Source organism: Pteronotus mesoamericanus, unplaced genomic scaffold (genome assembly GCF_021234165.1).
Source record: "Pteronotus mesoamericanus isolate MK-2021 breed Mesoamerican mustached bat unplaced genomic scaffold, CSHL_Meso_final contig_90, whole genome shotgun sequence".
Classification (NCBI taxonomy): Eukaryota; Metazoa; Chordata; class Mammalia; order Chiroptera; family Mormoopidae; genus Pteronotus; species Pteronotus mesoamericanus.
In genome coordinates, this window is record NW_026555277.1 from 1846179 (window position 1) to 1868777 (window position 22599).

The window sequence follows — 22599 nt, forward strand, 5'->3', positions numbered from 1 at the left end:
CACCTGGAGTGACAGGAAAAGCTCAGAAGGAATCAGTGATGACTGAGACTGGGGCTGCCCTGCAGGAAAGCGGGAGCTGGGCAGAAAGGTTGGCGCTTTGGCCAAGCCCTCTTGCCGGTTAATAAGGGGCGACGGGGAGGGACCTTCCAGCGGTAGCAGCGCGCAGTGCGCAGCGCTCGCGGCGGCCGGGGAGGAGCGTGTCTCAGCCCAGCGGCTGTCCCAGCCTCCACGCTTCTGTCCTCGAGCGGGTCTGTCCCTGACTCTGGGAGCCGGATCCTCGCACAGCAGATTTCCGGTCCTTTACCCGCACTTCGCGCTTTTCTTCGCTGCGCGCCCATCGACAATGGATGGCAACTCCCTGCTCTCGGTACCAAGGTAAGACCCGTTTTCCTCCTTGTCCAACCTAGTGCCCCGCAAACTCCTTTTTCTGCCCCTGGTGGCTCACGAACTTGCCCGGGGAGCGCCTGGGTTTGCGCGGGGCTCCCGCTGAGCAGACAGAGGACTCTGCACTTGCAGTTAAGACTCCCTGGCTGGGCGAGGAGTGCTTGGGAGATAGTGGTCCCTGTCGACTGCCCTGCGGAGCCTCGGGCTGGGTGCGGCCTGCGCGCGAGAGCGGCGCGGGTTGGGGACAGCCGACCGTCCTCTAAGGCCGGGGAACTGGACTCTGCTCTGCCTCGGAAGCAGGAGCCGGACTGTCCATAGATACAGCCTGGAGAGGCTTCGCGCTTTGTAAGGAGGCGGGTTCCCAGGTATGGATGAAAACAGGAGGGAACAGGACTAGGACAAACTACCCCCCTTCCAGTCCGTCTAGACCGGGGTGAGTGTCAGAGGTTGCTGGGTAGGGACAGGGTGAGGACCTCAGGAGTGGGGTGGGATGGAGAGATTGCCCCTAACCCCCGATTGAGGCTTGGGTCAGAAAAGACCTCGATCTGCCCCAGTTCCACCTGCCTCAGCGGCCCCCACACCCCCTGCCAGGCTGCGAGTCCTCCTGAACAGCTCCCGCCACGCGTATTCCCTGACTCCACCCAGTCCTGGGGTCCCCACACTCGGTGGGTCAAGGACGCCACCTTAGCCCCCGCCAGGTGGGAGCAAGATGATCCCCCTGGTTTGCGTCTGCCCCTTCTGTCTCCTCTCCCTTTGCCCGTGTCCTGCTCCTTCCGACACGTCCTTTGAGAATTTGAGAAACTGAGATTTTTCTTTTTTTTACCCTCATAAACCTCAGGGGTAAATTGAGGTTGCAGCCCCGCTGGTATTCCGCCAGCGGGGCAGGAGGTTTTTGCACTGTTTCTGCTCGGAGCGGAGCGGAGCGTCCGCACAGAGAGCAGGGGGCCACCGCTGGCAGGGCGGCAGCGGCCCCGTGTCCCCCGCAGCCCCACCTCTCGGAGGCCAGGGGCTTAGCGTTAATCGTCTCGGCATCCCTTACTCCCCGCTTTCCCCAAGCAAACATTTAGGCAGCTCCCGGCCAAGAACATCAGGCACGGGGATGAACGTTTTAAACTTGTGTTCTTGGAGAGCAGCACACCCCAGCATCCATGAGCGAGAGCGCACAGGTAGCTGATGCCCTGCTGCGGAGGAGCCGCGGTCGGGGTACAGGGGAAAAGGGCGGTAGAGGAGGACGGAGGCTGCTTTTCAATCTCGTCGAAGGCTGCCATCTAGAGACTCGTTCTGTTCATATTCTGTAATGAAATAGCGCTTTCCCAGATGAACAGGCATTTCTTCTTTAAGCATCCCCTGCTGTCTGGGTAGCAACGGGCTCCGAAAAGGCGCGCTGTGGTTTCTCTGCTAAGCCCAAAGCAGCTCTCCAGGGAAAAATCTCTAACAGGGGACCAAACAAGGTCACACTACCACTGAGTCTTTCCATTCTGCTCTAATGCATGAGAAGGACAGTAAAAGCCACAGCAAGACTCTTTTAAACTTAAAAAAAAAAAAAAAAGTGTGTATATATACTGCCGCCGATTTTTAGGTGATGATGTGAGTCACTTTCAAAGTCAAGGGAACTGGGGGCTCACTTTCTAAGCCGTGTATTCTACTGCCTGAGGTCATTAGATTTGAAGTGTTGAACGGCGTGGTTCCAACATTCTATAGAGACACTTTTGATAGGAGTTTGCTGATTTTAAACCTAGTTTTGCAGATCAATAGTACCGTGCCTGATTCAGGATTAAGTTCCTGTTCGAAAGCTTGGAGAGCTCCTAAAATATTAGAAACGCATCATGCCAATGACTCTTCAATATTGTTTCTGTCGTGGTCCTGCAAAATGACACTTTAAAGAGCAAACCAAAGGAAATCACTCTGCATTTTATAGTAGCCCATTAAAATGGTAAAGAGGTTTCCCAGCAGCTGAAGCCAATGAAACTTTTTGAGTATTACTATTTATTCACCGAGACACATTATATATTTCCACAAATCAATGTAGTGATTCAGCTATTTTATAAGCATCCTTATTCATGCAGAAAATTCAGTTAACTCCACTAGATGAGTTAATCTAAGCCTCTATTTCATTGAATAGAAGAAATAATTTCCTTTCTAGAATATGTAAATGGAAGTGAGAGGTATTGATATGTAAAAAATGATACAGAATTTTAAAATGTTGTGTAGAAATATTACATTAGTTATTCCACCTGTTCACACAACTTTGAAATTTAAAGAACTGATGACTGAGTATACAAGCTTTTTCAAGAAAATGGCAATGATCAGGAAAAATCAAGTTGTTATCAATTGGGATTTGTGTTGTCTAAATCTGACCTTTTATTTAAAGCAACTTCAGACATTCTATTTAACAATTGGACCAAAAATAAAACAAAATGAATTAGTAATATATCAGGTTAATTACTGAATATGGTTTTTGTTCTGCCTTTTAGATCTTATATTTTTCAATGAATCAAAGATATAAATAACTGAAAATTTATTTAAAATTTTTCTCACTTATCACAGTGCATTTTATTTTTTCAGTGACTGAAATTTTAATTGTGCAATATTCTGCAAAGATTAATCTCAAAATTTTACGTGATTTATAAACATCGAAACTTTGAAGCATGGATTTTTTTTTTAAAGAATTGTTTATGGTTCTTTGAGCTACTATACTATAATACCTTACCTCTGTGAGAGCTCCAATTAGTTTTTACTTTGAATATTTACATTTTTAAATGTACAATAAGTTATATGGATTACACTACAGATTCTTAAAGTAACTGCTTATCAAAGCTAGGTGGTGTTTGCAATGTGGAGGCTGAGCTGGGGAGAGATGAAATGTCCCATGTACATTGCACTGTAGACCTAGAGCCCAAGTGTTTTCTGAGCAGTTGTCCAGTTCAAAGGGGAAAAAAAAGAAGATTTCTTTTTTAGTCTCAAAGTTTAAAGAAGTTTATTTGATTTGCTAAGGTTACACAACTAGGAAGTATGAAATTAAACAGGAACCCAAGGACTCTTGTCTAGTTTGTGCTATTGTTCCAGCACTTTGTAGCGCTATACAGTTTACTTCTCACAGGAGAGTGGGTCTCACTCGTATTGGTGACCAGGGTGTATATAAGATTTACATTTTATCAAGTGTCATCCCATATATTGAAGTATTTGATCATCACACCTCTGTGAGTTAATTATGATGGCTATAATCATCTCCACTTCCTAGCTAAAAAAAAATTGAAGCCAAAGGAAATGAAATGAAAAAAATAATTAGATTTAAAAATCTATACAATAGTACATAGCAGAGCTAGATCAGCCACAAAGTTCTTCTGGCTTCATGATGAGTTTTCTTTCTCGTAGTGATTGAAATGCATATATTATTTCAAATTAGGGAATAAGAGATTCTGGTGCACAGTTTGAACCAATACTGCTATCATTAGAATGCATGGGGACAGCCTAAAAGCAAGATCCTTTTTTTAACACCAACAAGTGCTGAAAATACCATTTTTTGCAAACAAATAATTTGTCAGCTGGACCATATCTAAGCTTGATTTTGAAGTTTAAGAAAGATTATTTCTCTTATTTCCTAAATCTTTTGCATCTTTATACTGTATTATTTTACTATATTATATGTGTTGTTTTATTTGGCTTACTGGATTTTATTTCAGTAATAAGGGTTTTTTTATGGCATTTTGAATTAGAAAATTATCAAAGGTGAACTTTTGAAAAAATACGGTATTTTTTCATTTAGATTTCCTGATAGTTTATTTTAAGCAAACCTTAGTTTACCTAGCAACATTTCACCAAAGCCCACTAGAATCTCAAGGTTTTATCTTTATAAGTATTAATTCTTGGGAAAACCAACTTGGTTTTGTTTAATGGAGTAAACAACCTAATCCTGTAAACTAGACTATCGTCTTCCATTAACAGATTTTTATTGAAAAGTTATCTGTTTTCAAATTCAAAGAAAAGGAGCAACTCAAGAACACATTTACATTTCTGTGACCTATCTATCAAAACTCCCAGATTAATCTAAAACTTCTAATAAATTGAGGATCAGGGCCAGATATCAGATGCTGTCAGGAGTGTAAACTTAAACTCATTCTCTATCCTGGAAAGCTTGCTCTTCTCAAAACCAGGGCTGATGTGGGCACATCCCCTACTTGGTAATTCTCAGTGAAACACTGCCCAAGAGGTGCTATTTCCTATAGAAAAGGAAACTGGGAGTTAGTAAATTCCAGTGCCTAGGATGCTGAGATTCCACAGTGCTGCAGGGTGATGGGTACCTGGATAAGAGATGGAAACTCTGAAAGCAATTCCCATAGAAACAACATGACTGAAAGTCTTGAAGCCCATCCTTGATGCTGTGTTTAACATATTGATACTTTTAAGGACTCTTGATCTCCATCCACATGGTTCCTTTAGTAAAATATGTGTCTGATACCAAGCAGTCAATTTGTAAATGAACTATTAAAGCTTATCTCATTCATTCAGGAGGGGCTGCCTTTGTACTATTCATTTTAATGGAGCTAGAGCTACAAAGGTTTTATAAAGAGGGGAAGAGGAAAGAATGAAGTATTTGATATTGGGAGACATGGAGTTTAATTTTGTTCTGAAATTAATGTCTGTGATTGATTGGGCAAGTTGCTTGATTCATGCTCTTCTGTCCCCTCCTGGACATAATGACATACACCTTGCATATACTGATCTTCTAGGTCCTTTTACCTCCAACCTTCTATAGTGCCACAGCCTTTGTTGTAGCATTGACTCTCAGCTGGACACAAAGAGATGACCATCTCATTCTCTTGAAAGAGACAGGTGAAATCAAAGCACTTAATCAAGGCCCCCATCCCTCCAAATAAAAAAAAAAACCCAGTTTAGAAAATGAGTTCATCCATTTTTAACATCCCCCTATAGAGTACATAATGCCTTCAGAAGGTGTAATAAAAGCTCGTTCTTTTGTAAAGAACACAGCACAGTGTTTAAGGCCCCAGTTCTACCACTTAGTGATTAGATAATCATATCTTTACAAAGTGCACCCCCTGATATTTCAAGTACCTACCTGGCATCATACACAGTTATTCAAATATTATTGCCTATATTCCCTATGCTGTCCTTTAAATCCCCATGACTATTTTGCAATTACTAATCTGTACATTTTTTAAAAATTTTTCACTGATCTTACTGAGGTGACATTGGTTAGTACAATTATATAGGTTTCAGGTATACAACTCTCTAATACATCACCTGTATATTGTATTGTCTGCTTACCACCTCAAGTCAAGTCCCCTTCCATCATCATTTATCCCCTTGTTACCATTTTCTACCTACCCCCACCTCCCTTTCCCTCTGGTAATCACCATATTGTTGTCTATGAGGGGTTTTTTTTTCTTTGCTTAATCTCATCACCTATTTCACAGAGCCCGTAACCACACCTCACCTTCTTCTTTTTTAAATAAAGGGGAAGAATAATAAGGCTATTTGTTCCTCCGCTGCAATATGTGACTCATTCAGTATAGCTGAGCTGAAACATTCATCTAGTTCCTGAAGCTTATTTAAAAACATAAGGCTAGATCAGTGTAGACATGGAGACCCTACAGAATTTACTTCTTGGGACATCTGTCTGTTGCAATGGTCGTTTGTGCTAATTAGCATGTATTTGCTGTCGTGCTCCTAAACATAGGTGGCATTGTACTTGCTAGTCTCTGTGGTAGAAGGTATGGCCATGTGACTTGCTTTGAGCCAATGCAAAGCGTGCAGAAGAGACACATGTCCATTCCAAGTAGAAATTTAAAAGAGGCTCTCTATGTGATTTGCTTCATATCTACTGCTTTCTGCTATGGCAAATAACAGATTTCACACAGTGGCTGCTTCAACAACCTGAGTTTCAGCATGAACAGAACTTGAAGCAGAGCCTTCAGCCAATCTATGATGGACATGTGGTGTGAGCAAGAAATGGACCTTTGTGTTTTAATCCTCTGGGATTTCGGAGTTACGTGATGCTGCAGCATAACCTAGCTCCTTGCCACGAACAGATATTCCTGGGTGTTGTGATATGAGGGTGGAGCTGCAGAGAAGGAGGAATGGCATTCATTCTGATCAATGGTTCAAGCAGTCAGGAAGCAGGCCTTGCGGACTGGCTCCAGCAGGAACAATACAGAGTACAGCCTATGAGGCTCTCCTCCTAGGCACGTGGACTATTAACTCAGAATCACACTCTTCCTGACGTCAGTTCACACATTTCCCATTTCTTAGCCTCACGCAGCCGCTGCTATGTGGGGACATAATGGGGAACCATACACATATTTAGCTCATGCAAATTCAATACTGCGTGTTTGTTTTCCTTTTTTCTTTTTATTTTATCTGTCTCTTATTAGTAAAATATAGTACACTTATATTTAATGTATATATTCTTTTACGTATTATACATTTCTATATCGTACACACACACAAATAACTGTAGGACTTTTTTACAAACTCCAAAATGCAATAATTTATAAGCCTGTTAAGGGATTTTCACTTTGACTTCACACCATTTTCAAGATAGACAATGATATTAGACCCAAAACTCCTTGCTAGAAGTTTCTAATACTGCACAGAGATCGACAAAAACAGATTTTGGTAGGATGTCAACATGAGAAGAAAAGGATTGAATAATCAATCATCAGACAACAAATATTAAGCAGACACTCTCTCCTGACACTTTGAAGATTCTGGAATAGATGAAGACAGAGTTCCTGACTTCTTTGTTTAGCACCTTGGGGACAATGGAATTTTGGATGGAAAGAGATGGGCTAGGAAGTGGATACTCAGCACACACTAACTTTAGTTTCTTTTTTTCATTCCCCGAGTGACCACTTGAGAGAGGACTCTTGAGAGAGAGCCTGAGACCACACCAGATCAATCTTATTTGGTTCCCTGCAGCATTTGGCATAATTGACAGATGGTCCCTAATTCCCCAAAACAATTTCTCCCCGAGAAATTTACCTGTAAAATATGCCTTTTGAAATACCAAGTGCTTTTTTCTCTGTGCTGGAGAAATGGGAACCCACTGAACATGGGATATTAGAACTACAAAGGACAGTAAAAGTCACCTTGCCCAACCCTCCTCCTTCTTTATAGATAAAGAATCTGAAGTCAAGAAAAGTTAAATGAACTGCTCAGTCTTACAAAAATTTAGAGACAGATCCAAGAATAAAGTCCTGAGTTCCTGATTCCTATACTTACCACTGCACTAGATTTGTTTAAAATAATAATAATGAACTCTAAAACACAGATAGAAGCCCTTAGAATTTTCTGGTACAGCAGAGCTTGTCTGTCACCTATGTTTTCTTTATAGTGACCTTCTTTATTTTCCTTAAGAAATATACTATCTGTATAACTGTTCATGTCTCCACTTCACATCAGCGTCTAGAAGTCTCAAAAGCAAGTTTAAAGTTCAATGATAACAACCATGTAAGAGTTCATTATCTGAACACCTGTGCTGTTTTTAACCATGACGCTGACCTCTCGTTAAAATATCTGTGTTCCTTAGCACTGAGTTTTAACTTGTATTTTATTATTTCATTTCATAAACTTTTCCTCTTCACTGTCACAAATTCTTAGTAGAACAAGATGGAATATCCATCATTAAATCAATCGTGCAATCAGTCATTTTCTTTATTAACAATGCAAAAGAATAATTTTTGCACATTAGAGGAAATAATCTGTGGCAAATTGAAATTCATATAAAATAATGGTCTGTTCATATTTAGACTTTCTTTAATGATAGACTATATCTGAAAATTTATAAGTGGTTCCTTTGAAGTGATTATTATGATTAAATTAAAACCAAATGCTTTAGAATAGACATATAATAAAATAGAATGTTAAAATTTTGAGATGTGTTTTTCAATTATTTATTAAACATGATTACACATACATTTTAAATATAGGTGCATTTGTGATGATATCAGTTTGGATCAAGACTGTTAATGCCTAAAGGTGCCTTTTTTAGTTTGTACATTTTATATTTTAGTGTATTTTACTCAGGTATCAAAGTGCATTAAATAAAATGATAGAACTTTTAAAATATTTAATTTTGCTTCCAAAGAAACAAGGAAAATTTGTAATTTTCTCTTTTTAGTCTTCAGCATTAACAAAAGTTAAACAACATTGTTAATTGTTTTTGCCCTAAAAATTTATAATTTTGATCATAAGATTATAATAATGCAATAGTGGCTTTTGATAGATTTTGTCTATGAATAGGCTTATCCATTCACTCACAGTTTGAGTAGCCAGTTTAAATTAAAGAATTTATCTGGGTAATTCAAATCAAAAATAAAATTCAGATAAAAATAAATGAAGGACCAAGTGAAGTCATTTTTTACTGTATAAAATCTTGGCCCTACATAATGTGCTCATTGCTGACTCATGCAGTCAGTATAACCTGAAGATTTTTAATTTTCACTTTTTTTCTGAATAAATCAACTACTTCAAAATAGCAATTAAAAAGGTGCATACACTTCACTTGTGTAATTTTCAGCACGTCAGGGATGTGAGCTGGCGTTCTGTAGACTGTTGAACTGTTGGTCTTCCTCTCTCACAATGGTGGAAACAATGTGGTGACTACATTGACATCATGTCATTTAGAAAATGAGCTGCAGTTGTATTACCTGTATCACTCACTATAAAGGAAGTGTCTAAAGAAAAGATTCAATATCCAGAGGACATGTTATCCAGAGAAGCTGTCATCCTCACCTTAATCATACTCAGCCATTGTAGATCATAGACATTATTCATGAAGGAGAAAGGATATTGATAAAATATTAATAATAATGACATTTTCCTAAGTACTTCTACTGGGTCTCAGATCTTGTCCATAGGATGGAGAAGAGCATACATAAAGAAGGGAGCAGAAAAGGTGAAGATCTAGTCCAAGGTTTAACTTTGAAGTTTCTATGGGACCAATATGGATGTTTGGGAGTGGGGAAAAAATATGGAGTAGGGCTTCCTTCTTACGTGAAAGGGAAGTGTGAAACCTTGAATGCCATCTTCATCATGTGAGGATAGTTAGAACCTGGAAAAGGGTACAGAAATTCACTAAGACTAAATGTCATTAATAAAAAAAAATGAATAGGTTTGGGACTTTATCCTTAAAAATTATAAAGTATATAAGATTCATTTTATCAGTATTTTAAAAACAAATAGTGAAGATGAATTAGATAGTAAAGAAATAATGACAAGTATTGATTGGATTGGAAGATCATAATTATTGCTTCAAAATTGTATGTTAACATGACACTTTTAGATCATACACATTGTCAATATATATTCATTGTAAATATATTCAGTCGCTTCATTTACTCTGCCAGCTCTCCCATGACTCCTTTGATTTTTCAAATACTCTTGTGGAGAACCTGTCATGTTATCATCCTCATCCATCTTTTCTTCTGATACGAACTGATCACACTCTGCTGGACTTTAACAACAGTGAGACAGATGATAAGACTTCTCTACATCATTTTCTTGTTCTTTCTGAATACCTGCATCATCTGCTAGAATTGTCATTTTCATTAATTAGCATTTTATTTAAATAACAGTCACAAAGCAGGTGTTGAATAGTGGGCAGAAATAAACACTCAGTTTAGCTGGGGAGGGAATCTTCCCTGGAGACCAATTGTTCATGATCAGTCCATTTGCTTTCTCACCCAATCTTGAAACTACAGGGACTGGCTAACAAATAACAAAGACACCTGATTTTTATGGGGACAATTTTCAGTGATTTGAAGTTTATCAGATTTTCTCCAGGGAATGACACTGCTGAAAATCTCTTCCATTTTCACAACCATTATCTGTAGATGAGCGAATTATCTAATGAAGCAATGCAGGTGCAATTGAATATTACACAAACTCAAACAAGCTTCTGGGAAATTCTCTTCTATAGTTAAGATTACAGAGGTCTTTCTAGTTCCAAAATACCTCACAATTATCAGTCTATTTTTAATGCACAGGTATTAATTTGAACTGAATGTATGAAAAACACCAAATAGTGTTCCAGGAACAGCAGAGTCCCTCCATAAATGGCAGTCCCCTTCCCTTCCCTTTCCTTTTTATAAGACCACAGTTTTGCTCAAAATCTAAAAGGCAGCAAGCAGATCAGTTGGAATAAAACTGTGTGAGGGGTCTTCTGACAGTATCTATGGTGACCCGGACCTTGGTAAGATAGATCCAGTCTAATCCCTAGTCACTGAATCGCTGATCCCTGTAAGGGTCCCCATGTTTCTGAGGTGGGCAAAAACATAAAAGGCTGTGATGGAAAATAGCTCCTGTATGAAGCCCTGGGGTCAAATATAAGATATATATAAGCCTTTGAAAAATAAAATTCATTCGTTTGTTAATTCAGAACAGGAATTGACCCCTTACTATACACCAGCTAACATCAGCTGGGTATGCAATAATGAACAGAAATAAAGCCAGCTCCGTTGTCATGAAACTTCAATACCAGTGGGACAGAAAGATATTAATCAAATAACATCAACAGATATATTGCAATTTGACATGAGTGCTCCAACGGAAAAAGAACATCGTTTTCGAGAACATATACCAATAAATGAGAAGTAAGAGAGGACTCGTGAGGAAAAGGGCTTCTGGCAGTCAGAGGGCAACGGGAAAGGTGCTGGGCAAGAAAGCAGCAAGCGTTTGGGCTGCTCCGGGTGTGCACCTGGGGGGCAGGAAATGAGGAAGATCGGAGTGCCAGCGGACACCTGAAATTAGATAGGGGCCGGAATATGCTGAGCCTTGGGGCCAACTGGGTCTTCATCCTAAAAACAGTGGGATGTCACTGTTTTTCAAGCTAAAGGATGACTGGAAGTGCTAACTGAAATAATGCATATGAAGGAAATAGCCCAGTGCCTGGCGTATTTTAAATGTTCTATAAATAGGAGCTGCTATTGTTGCAAATTAATTATAATTTCAGTATCACAATGCTTGGAGACAGAGATAGGAAGAACGATAGGGAGCTAAGATCACAGGATCACCAGAAGAGGGCTATTCAACAGTGGTGACTGTCATTATAGGGACACTTTAAAAGTATTTCTTGAGCTTCAAACTACATAAGGGCATCATGAAACAGATATCCAACAGGTTGGCCGTATGTTGTGTAGGTAGGAAAGGGAACCCAGAGGATCCCCAAGGGCTCCTTTGTGGTATTTATGGAGATACCACTCTGCCCTCAACCCCACACACAAGGAAGGGGTCACACTGCCCATGCTTCACTCCTTATTCTAATCCTCCTGAATTTTTATACTTCTGATATTTTGTTACTTTTCTGGTAGGCACCATGATCACTCTGGATAATTGGCAATAGAATTCAGTCTCTTGGACTTTGACCTTTCATACTCCCTACGACATACCTCAAGCTTGCTTTCAGTTCTTTCCGCTCCTGACCATTTTACCCTCCCCCTCCCACCCCCAGCCCAGACTGGAGCTGGGGGTGATTGGCCTCTTGGTCCTAACATAAGGGGTAAAATAATACAAGCTATGCTGAAAAAGAAAGACCTAAAGTACAACCACAATCATCTTGCATATTTTATTTTCACAAAGCCCTCTCAGGTCTGAACAAGAGAAAAGTAGGTGAAGAATGCAGTTTACTGGACAATTTGGACAACAAGTAGGAAATTGTTTAAGTGGATGATCAATACTGAACATGGGCACTGATTAAACTCACTAGATAATTGCTGGACTCTCCCTGTCACCTTGCTTTTAGTGCACAGTCATGGAAGAAACGAATCAGTGAGTGTGGTATCCAATCTGATGCATAATTCCTGACCTTTTGCAAGACTATCAGTCATAATTAGCTTCACTAAACTGAGTGAGCTGTTGTGCCCCTGGCATTTCTACATCAGTCTTGTCCATTTTGAAACGGGCTAATAACTCTGGTTTAATAAGAAGCAACACTATTTAAAACTTGGTTTCTGTTTTTCTCGGTAACTTTCCTCTCCTTTTAAGAGTCATAGTTATGCAACGTAGACAAAACAACTGCTGTTTTTGTGTGGCCATCTAAATCATCTATGAAAATATTTCATCTTAAGTGTTTATTTCCAAGGCTCTCCAATGAAGGCTTCCCTAGCAATTGGGAAAGAGTCTGACTCACCAAAATTCCAGTGGTCTCGGTAGGTCCACCCTGCCCTTAGGTACATATACTGCTCCCTAGCTTTCCTCTACTGCCTTCTCCCCGAAATAATACCTCCTTTACCCCCATATTAATCAGCCAAAGTAATAGAAGCACCTGCAGTGAGACAAATAGACTCAGAATTCCTCTGAAAGCAATTTCTATTAAAAACAAATAGAAAAAGAGAAAGACAGGTGTTCCATTGTTGATTACCCAGCTGTTTCATTCTATTCTCATCGGCTTTGGTTCTTTTTGAGACTATGAGTAGAGGCCCCTGAAGTGTTCACATATATATTCAATCTTTCAGATCATTTGGAAATTTTCTCCCCGTGATATTCAAAACACGACTTATGAGAACATTTAATTTACTTCAGGTGTTCTGTTGACAGTCTTTTGTAGTGAAAAAAAACCCCAAGGTATGGCATTGGAAGACTCAGGTTTAAGATCACATTCTTTGATGTACTGTGTGACTTTGGCAAAATTATTTAACTTACTTGTATACCTGATCTTCGTTATTTGTGTGCAGAAAAAAATTCTAGGCAACCTATGTGAAAATTTTTACTTTACCAGAGTAACACTCATGTTATTTTCCTTAATCTCTCACATATTTTACTTTGTATATGTTGCTTCTTTAATTTCCTGTAAAACTCCATGAGCTCCATGAAGGCATAGGTTTTATTTGCTTTTTCCACTGCAGTATCTTGAGCACTTCACACACTACTTGGTGCTCAGCAGCTACTTTATAGAAAGAATGAAAAAAGAAATGTACACATAGATTCTTACCTAGTTCACGATTGCTTAGAAAAGATTATGTCCTTTCTGCTTTTTCTGCTTATAAAGGGGCCGATGAAATTGCTAACACATTGTTAGAAAGAAACCCCATTATGACTGAGCATTTCAGGAGAAATGAAACGCCTATGTGTTTGTAGAAGATCTTGCCTTAGAAACTGAGAAGCTCAGAGGTGAATCTGAATCAGAGACCAGAAGGTCTGGCCTATATAAATACGATGATTTATTGATGCCCTTGCACATGTAATTTTAATTGGAGGGATGAGTTTCATCCTCCCTGCAGTGGAGAAGAATTGGGGCATTCAAGCCATCATCCAGTTCCCATCAGGAATAATGACATGAATAAAGCTTCTTCAGGTTTCTCTCTGTGGTTCTCTCACAATCAGGAGATGCAATAGCCATATCCAAGATGCACATGTCAGCTTCTTTGGAAAATCATAACGTAGACACTCTGAAAGTTTGTATAAAATACAGTAATCATCTCAAAGTAGGTCTTGAGGTGGGTAAAGAATCTTGTTCTCTTAATTGGTGCATTTTAACTTCAGTCTGTCACAAGGGAAGACATTACTAACTGTGACGATCTTCCATATAGGACACACTCAGTTCCACGCTGCCCATAAACAGGCTGTTAAAGTGATTCCTGCTGAGTCCTTCCTCTGAGCTACAGCAAATGGCTCCTAAACTTCGAGGCTTTGCTTCCCTCTCTTCGCCTGTTCCACACAGAAGTTCTATCGCCTGTTTGCAACTTTAACTTGTAATAAATATTACATTTACAGGATTTCTCTCAGAAATGTTTACAGCCCTCTTGAACACTTTAGAAATAAGAGAATAACTGTTGGCAGCACTAAGCACCCTGGAGGTCCCTTTACATAATCTCTCTTGATGGATTTGCTCACTGTAGGCTGTCAGTTCGCTTTTCTTAGTGGCCTCTAAGAAGGCAACAGCATAAACCTGCTGTGCCAAAGGCTATGTTATCCTGATAATGACAAACCCGTTCATCGGCTCGGCCTCAATGAAGTTCCATGCTCCGCTCCCCCCAGAAAGGGTGAAATGTGATTTCCAAGAACCAGTCAAGGTCTCTTGAATCTTGGCTATTTGGGAATCAATGGAATTAACAAACCATATATAGAGAGATATAGGATTTGATATATAGATATATGATTTGTTTGTATATATAATATTTATTTATATTTCTCGTATGGGATTTTTAGTTAGCAATCTTTTGGTTGCTATAATTCATATGTGGCATAATAATTGCATCCTCAGTAATAGTAATTGCACAGAGATTATAGGTTTTTAATAATTTATCGTCTACCTTTAGAAAGCGAAGGATTCTTACTCTATCAAATTTTAATTCAGAAATAGCTCCTGCTGAATGAGTGAAAAGGGTGTCCATCCTTAACCTTCCTACAGAGATCCTGGGCCCTGTCCTAGGCCTTGGTTTCATCTTCTAATATCGAACAGATGGAAACCTCAATCATTGACATTAATTTGGATCATAAATACAGCTGAATATTTTGATAATGCCTAATAGTAACCCTGGAAAGGAACTTGTGGTTAAGAATGTAACATGCACAAAAAGAAGAAATGCTGCTATATCATTTTGAAAAAAAATTTTTTTCAGGTGGGCTAAAAATGACCTTTGTAAAGGGATAATTGACTTAAAAATAATTTATCTGTAAATTATGTAGAGATATAATTTAGCCAATAATATCAGTTATTCCAATTTCTGAAATGCTGCCCAAATTAAAACTATTACTTTCCTTAAAATTTCTGCCTCAATATAAAATCTTAGAGGAACACTACAAAATCTCCCTAATATGCTTTGCACAATGTTTTACATATTGATTTGGCTCACGTACATTTTTTTCTAAAAGTAGAAAAGTGCGGATATTTTTTTCTTTTGCAAATCAATGTCTTTAAGTATTGTAATTAGGATTTAATATGATGATCTGAATTTTGTCTTTAATTCATTTATTTACTTATTTTTTTTCAGTTGATGAGAAGTAGATGTTTGATTCTTTGCTCCATTTTTGCATCTTATTCTAAAACCTGACTCCTTACTTACTTTGTAGTAGAGATATTGTTTATAGATATTGTTTATTTTTCATAGTTATAGTGACTTTGAAGCCTTTGAAATTGATTTGAGGTAGTATACCATTGACTTGTATTGAAAAAAGGACTAGAGCAAGTCTAAGGTAAACATTGTATACAAACTGAACTATGCATCAGAGAAACTGAAAAAAAATGCCCATAAATATCTGTTGCCCTAATCTACTCCTGATATTACTTTTAATATTAACAATATTAAACTCGTGAAACACAAAGTGTGCTTTTTATCTGTCGATACACGTAAACCAGATTGGAAGTCTCTAAAATTCTTACCTACAAGATGTAAATTACCTTTTTATGCATCAAAGATGTGAAGTTTAACCTAAGAAAAAAATGCAGCATATTACCCACGAGAGATGCTCTCAGAAAACAGGCATGTAATCTCTGAACCCTTCTCTGACTGTTTTTGTTACGACCTCATCATCTAGCTTTTATTTATTGTTCTCTTTAAAGACAACCTGTTGTGAATGTGCCTTTCTCTTTGAATGATACTAAGACTTCTGTTTCTTTCCCCCACTCCCCTCCTCCTCTCCTGCACCTTCTCCACATCTACTGGTGTTGATAACTCCTCTGCTGTGGGTGTGGCCCTCCATCAGCCATGTGGGTCACTGAACCAGACTCACCTACCTGCCTCTCTGCTGCCTTGCCCACCAGGAACCACTCCCAGGAATCCAGGTTCGTTGTGGGGTATGGAGACCAGGGGCTTAGCACAGCCAAGCTGTGACCTGGGCCCTCTTTCTCATTCCAGCGTCCTATGAGCCCCCTGGGTAGCCCGCCCTCACATTTTGACCCTAATTTTGAAGGCCTCCTGGTTTACAGAATCACTTCCACCAAAATGCAAACTCTGCTGTGTACCTTATTTATTTCTATAGTCAAATTTTACCCCATCCCTTCAGGGTCCTGCTGGCCTCCTCTCGTTTAAATGATTCTAACCATTCATAGGGAATTTGGTATCAAGGATAGGCAGAAATTTTTGGTTAGGCAAGGAGGAGAGACACATAATAAATAACAAACATAGTAAGTAAATACATCCCGTAGAGCATTAGAAGATGCTAAGAAAAATAGAGCAGGGCAGGAGATATTGGAAAGCCAGAGAAAGGGAGGTCAGGGTGGCAACTCCACAGGGTGGTCAGGAGAAGTCATATTAGGAAGAGGCATTTGAGAAAGACCTAGCAGAGGTGGTGAATGAGGGATGCAGGTCTTCAGGCAAAAAGCATTCCAAGTACAGCGGGCAGCTAGAGAAAGTGCTAAGACAGTAGTGTGCCTGCCGTGTTTTAGGAATAGCCAGGAAGCCAGTGTGGATGAAGTGGAGGGAGGAAGTGCGGAGGACACAAGTTCCAGAGGTGACTTGGAGTCCAAACATATAGGGCCTTGTAGCCCATGACAACAAATTACACAGTTTTACTTCCGATGAAATCCAGAGCTACTGTGAGGTTTTAAGCACAGAAATGACCTGATCAATCTTACGTTTTAAAGGGATGTCACCTGTGTCAGTTGTTACAGCATTCTGTATTCGGCCATGTTCACTTACCATGAGAGCATCTTCCCATGGGGACACCATGGGAAGGGGACACCAGCGTAACGTCTGCATTCTAACTTCATCAAGTGTAACTATTGGTGAATATACCGGGGGTGTTTTCTCAGTTTTTTCTATTAATAATATTACGTTGAGTATCTCAGTACATAAGTCTTTGTTTGGGTGTCTGCCCTCTAGAGTAGATTCCTACAAAGAGCATTACTAGATAGCATACATGCATGAATAAGAGCCTTGAAAAGCATGTTCAGGTTGTTTTTCCTAAAAGTCATACAAATTTCTACCCACAGAAGCAACATGTAAAATGTCACACATTATTTTGATAACAGAACCATACATATGTTTTCCTAATTTAAGAGACCAACAAAATCCATTCACTCATTTATCAACAAAGAATTCTTAAAATCGACATTCCACATAACAAACTCTAGACACATCAGAAAGACACGTGTCCATATTCTTCACACACTTATATTTCTTATCTTTCCTTTTACTCCCCTTCGCTTTGTTATACCATTTTCATATAACTGACTTTCAGTGTAAATGACCACCATGCATGATCCAAGCCAGGGTCCCATTCTTTTTCTCCCTTCCCATAACATTCTTTTAATTCCGTTACATGATGTGATATTTGGGATAATTGAATCAGCCCCCGCAGAAACCAAACTCTCTGTATACCTGGAAAAAAAGGTTTACCAAGCCAATAAATTAAGGAGGCAAACAGAAAGACAGAGGAAAAAAATGCATAAAATACCTGAAAAAATCAATCTTATGTATATATTAAAGTTTTCCAATTAAGTACTATTTTAGCAGTACAACTCCTTTCCTTTTGAAACACTGTCAGTTCAGGTTTTCATACATGCCGGACTGGTCTTCCCTAAGTCTCAAGGCTTTGCCTCAATTGTCATGGTGGGAGATATGACGCTGTGTGACTGAACAGGCCACATCTTTACACAGTTTCAGACTGAATGAATTCTGCATTCTCCCGGATTTAAAAATGCCTCAGCTATTCTTTGTTTTATAAATGCATGAAAATAACCAAGTCAACATAAGTACAGAAATTTTTACTGTATTTAGTTTAGAAACCCACGTCTGAGAACAGATCACAGAAATGTTACTATAACAAGCATTTATTCAAAAGGTTTGCATTATAATGTTAAATTTAACACCAAAATGTGCTGAAAATCTAATAAGAAAACTCTTAAGAGTAAATAAATATATAAGACTTGACACGCTATCATTTCTTAACATTGAGCGCTTTTCCTAAGCCAGCACTATGCTACTGCCTTACAAGAATAACCCCACTTTACCACCAGAAGAATTCCATGAAGAAGCTACTATTACAATCTGCATTTTACAAATGAGGAAACTAAGGATTAGAGAAGTGTAAGTCATGTGTTCACTTTTATCCAGCTAGCAAGTCAGAGTGGGAACCTGAACCTATGTTTTTCAAATGCCAAAGTATTGGGGTTTGTCTGCATTAGGACTCACTTAGATGTTACAGTCTTAAAAGAAAAGGACAAGAAGAAATACTAGAGGCTACAATGGAAAATAACATGGTACAGCATTAAGAGAAGTAGATCTAATCTCAGGTCTGTTGTCTGATGGTGCTGTAACCCTGGATTCTGTACTAACATCTAATCCTTGACTTCTCACCTATAAAAAGGGTAGTTAAGTGACTGCAAAGAACACTTTATGGAGTGCTAGACACATGCTATGCATTAAATGGCGCTCATTTTTGTTAGAAGTAATAAAAAGATTATATAACAGAGCAAAATACTTGCCTAGGTGTTTTAGTGAAAGAACAAAAATAATCGGAAGCTGAGGTAGTTACTGTAACATATTCTGAACTAAAGTCTAGATGCAGCAGAATGCAGTGATGTAATGAGTTTTGACCATCCAAACAAATATACACTTAAAACTTATAAAAAAAATAAGTAAAGCACCTTAGGGACAAATTATTCAATAGTAAGCATCAAATGATCTTCATGTATAAATACACATTCATGAACACTAAATTAGCAACAGTAATGTGTACACTTTTCCATTACATTAAAATAATATCTTTGTACTTACACCATTTGTAGGACATAAGTCTTAAATATTTCCCCATAGTCCTCATTAAGAAAAGGGGGAGAAAAGGTAAGCTATCGTGTTCTCTTGCTTGGTCCTCTATTCTGAACAAGGAGTTCCAGTTTCAAAATTATTTGGGGGGATCCTGGTGAAGGCTGAGGTTGTGAAACACGTTTTAAAGGTCCAAAGATAATAAACCCTATAGTAGTGATCAAATACATGAGAGCATTATTTGCCATCATCTCGTTATTCAGAGATACATAGATTTGCAAAACATAACATCTGTCACACAGAAGGCTGTTCAATAAAATTTATATTGTATATTATATATTTATTTTATATATTATTTTGTATATTATATATATAATTACCACTAACACTGTTTTGTAGTGCAACCCTTTTCTTATATTAAAAAGTTGACTTCTTGACTGTTTTTTTCTATTATGATCTACTTATTTTGCATGCTATCTTCTTGTGAAGAGATTTATATTTCACTGGACATATCTGATAGATTTGGTAGTTGCCTGAATGAAAAAGTCCCCACTGAACAGTATTCAATATAATTTTTCTGCTTAAAAGATTTAAGTACATCTAGTGCTGAAAATAGGGAACTTACCCATCATTGGTATTTACTAATTATGTCCCAAATGAAGTAACAATGCTATAATCATGTCACTTTTTTTAACAATCAAGATTGAATTAAAGTACAGTTAATTTGAGGCCATTCTTTCTGCTAAGAATGAGCTAACCTATGATTAATAATGAGTGACCTCTTTATACTTTCTTTATTGTTATTTAATAATGCCTCACAAAAAATATACAAACTTAGATCTTCAACAACTTTTTCACTGACCTGGGGACAAAAATGATAGTGAAGTTTATCAACAATCTTTCCTTAAAAAGAAATGCCCTTCAGTTTTAGATAATACATCTTAGTTTTTGGTACATTGTTACAATGTCCTTTCTTTGAAGGATAATGGTGAGAACAGAGGTAGCAAGGGATTTTATTTTATATGTCCTTATTTGAGAAAATGAATGGCCACTTCATAATGTTATTGCTGTTGTTCTTGTTATTTTATTGGTACAGGAGATTAAAAAATCTGAAAATTGGCATTCTACAATTATTCAGCCACCTTTAAGTAGTGAAAGAATGCACATAACAATGGTTTATAAATATTTTCAGGGATTAAATAGTTGTTTCTTGTAAAAAGTTTACTAAAATCCTACAGAATTAATGAGGACAGATCTCTCAGCCACTGCTGAGCTGGTAACATATTTAATTTGCGTGGATGACGTGATGAGAAAATCATGATCTGATGTCTTCAGCCTAGAAAAGAAAAATATGAGGATAGAAGTAAAAAAGAGAGAGAGAGAGAAATCTTCTTCTTACCTAGTCGATAAAACTAGAAAAGGAACAGAAGAATACACAGTGTACTCTTCTTTTAAACTTTTAAAAAAAGTTCAAAAAAGAAAACTTTTGCACCAAGCACTTGTTAAAAATGCTAGACAGATTTTATTTGAGCTATTGCAGCAGGGGAGAGAGATGTCAGTGTATGAAGAGCTGAGCTCTGCTCCAAATACAACAGGGAGTGATGAGGATGCATAGCCAATGGGCAGAGTGAAGGAGAGAGGGGATGGAAATTTCTGAGAGGAAGTAGCGAGGGTAGAGGAGTCCTTGCTAAAATGGCCTCCCAGGATTCTGGCAAAGTCTGACCCAGGACTTAAGATAGCAAGGTTAAGGGATGAAGAAGTTGATTGGGTATCAAGGGTGGGTGGATTCTTGCTAAAATAACTTAGCAGGTCAAAATTCTAGTTAAAAGAAAGCTCAGGAAAGCCTAACTAAAATTTGGTCAAGGAGGGAGTCTTTGTCAATAGATTGGTCAGAATATGAACGTAAAAGAGGGTAACACCTCATGTGATTTTTTTTAAACAAATAATTTTTTGAAAGACTGACCCAAATCTGTGAGCTTCATGTAACAATTTCATCTTTTGGGAAGAGGGTAAAATGAGAACATTTGCCTTAACAAACTTTTATTTTGAACCATGAGGAGCTATATTTTAAAACCCTCTAAATTCATTAAATTAATTTTAGCAGAACAACTCAATTTCTTGCTCAAGATCTCTTCTGATAGATGTGAATCATTTTGTTTTTTCCAGTGTTAAGAATAAAGGATTTAAAAGAAAGTTCAAGAATAAAACCTTAACAAATTCCTTAATAGAACCAAAACAATAAAACCAATGGTAATTACTACATTTTCCTCAAAGCATTCTTTAAGTAGGGAAGAAGATAAGAGCAAATCTTATCTTTAAAAATCTGTTAAAATTGTTACACTTCCCACTATATTTACTTGACATTTTAGTAACAAACAATAACAGCAGGACCCCTTTTCATTAGAACTATCCAGGGAAATTCTTTAAATTATCTCTTTAGATGTGGCTTATCCCACCATCTGTCACCAGGGCAGAAAATTTAGCATTGAATTCAAACACCCTTTTGTGTGTGATCTTTTGAGGTCAACCAGGATGCTCAGAAAGATAAGGAGAACACCACTAATAAGTACTAATTGAGTGCCCATCACTACCTAGCGCTAGGTCCTGGAGGCCCCCCTTCTTTCAGCTCTTACAGCCTAAAGGGACAAATAAATATTACAAAATTATATGTCATTTTGACAAGTGCTGCAACAGGACATGGTGTAGGTGCTGTTGGAACATACCAGAAAAATGTCTATCTCACTTCTCCGGTTGGAATGCTAGTGGAAATGAAGGGGTGGAGGAGAGGTGAGGGTATGGGTGTATCTGTGTGTATGTAGGACATTGGAAAAAGGTTGGAGAAGAGTGGCCTCCTTGACAGAGGGAAAGAAAAAGGGAGATACAAGAGGTGATACAAGTGGGTAGAGCAGGGATTATCCAGGAGGGAAGAGGGGGATCAGGAAGGGTGTTCCTAAAAGAAGGAACAGCATGTGCTTTGGGCAAAAAGCCCAAAGGCAAAAGAGAATGTCAGATAAGTGCTTCTTAAGCTTTAATGGGTATATGTGTTACCTGAGTTTAATGTCAACATGCAGATTCTGATTCAGTAGTACTGGGGAGGGTGGCTAACATCTGGGTGGCTAACAAGCTCCCAGGCAATATCAATGCTCATAGTTCACAGACCAAACTCTGAGTAACACACATAGAGAACTCAATTTCCAGGCACTGGACATTTCTTTCTGGGGAAATAGCCAAATATTCCCTAAGCCATTGTCACTATTGGTGGTGGCCTACTTATTCACCATGCATGGATCATCAATAATTACAGCACAGTAACAACTCAGCACCTTACTCAGAAATGACATTGTCTGTAATGGAGCCTGCTTCTCTTCCCATCATATTTCTAAAGTCACTGCTTCAAATTCTGCTTCTGTGTCTTTTTTTCCACCTTGATCTCCTTCCTCATTGCAACCTCATTTAGCATTTTCAGCATGAAACCGATTTGAAAGGATGTGCTTAATAAATACTGTCAACACTCGTCAAAATCAAAGGAAAATATCCCAGGGAAGAACTT

At 38.4% G+C, this 22599-nt stretch overlaps 1 protein-coding gene across 3 annotated transcripts in view; it reads left to right on the forward strand.

The window, feature by feature from the left end:
- The first annotated feature begins 236 nt into the window (after positions 1-236).
- The window catches only part of SPHKAP (SPHK1 interactor, AKAP domain containing), a 114860-nt gene continuing 92497 nt past the window's right edge, over positions 237-22599 (forward strand). For all 3 annotated transcript variants that reach the window (XM_054585579.1, XM_054585580.1, XM_054585581.1), the window contains exons 1-2: positions 237-375; positions 16048-16126. In XM_054585579.1, coding sequence (XP_054441554.1) covers positions 348-375; positions 16048-16126 — 107 coding nt within the window. In that variant the 5' untranslated portion in view covers positions 237-347. The remainder of the gene's footprint in view (positions 376-16047; positions 16127-22599) is intronic.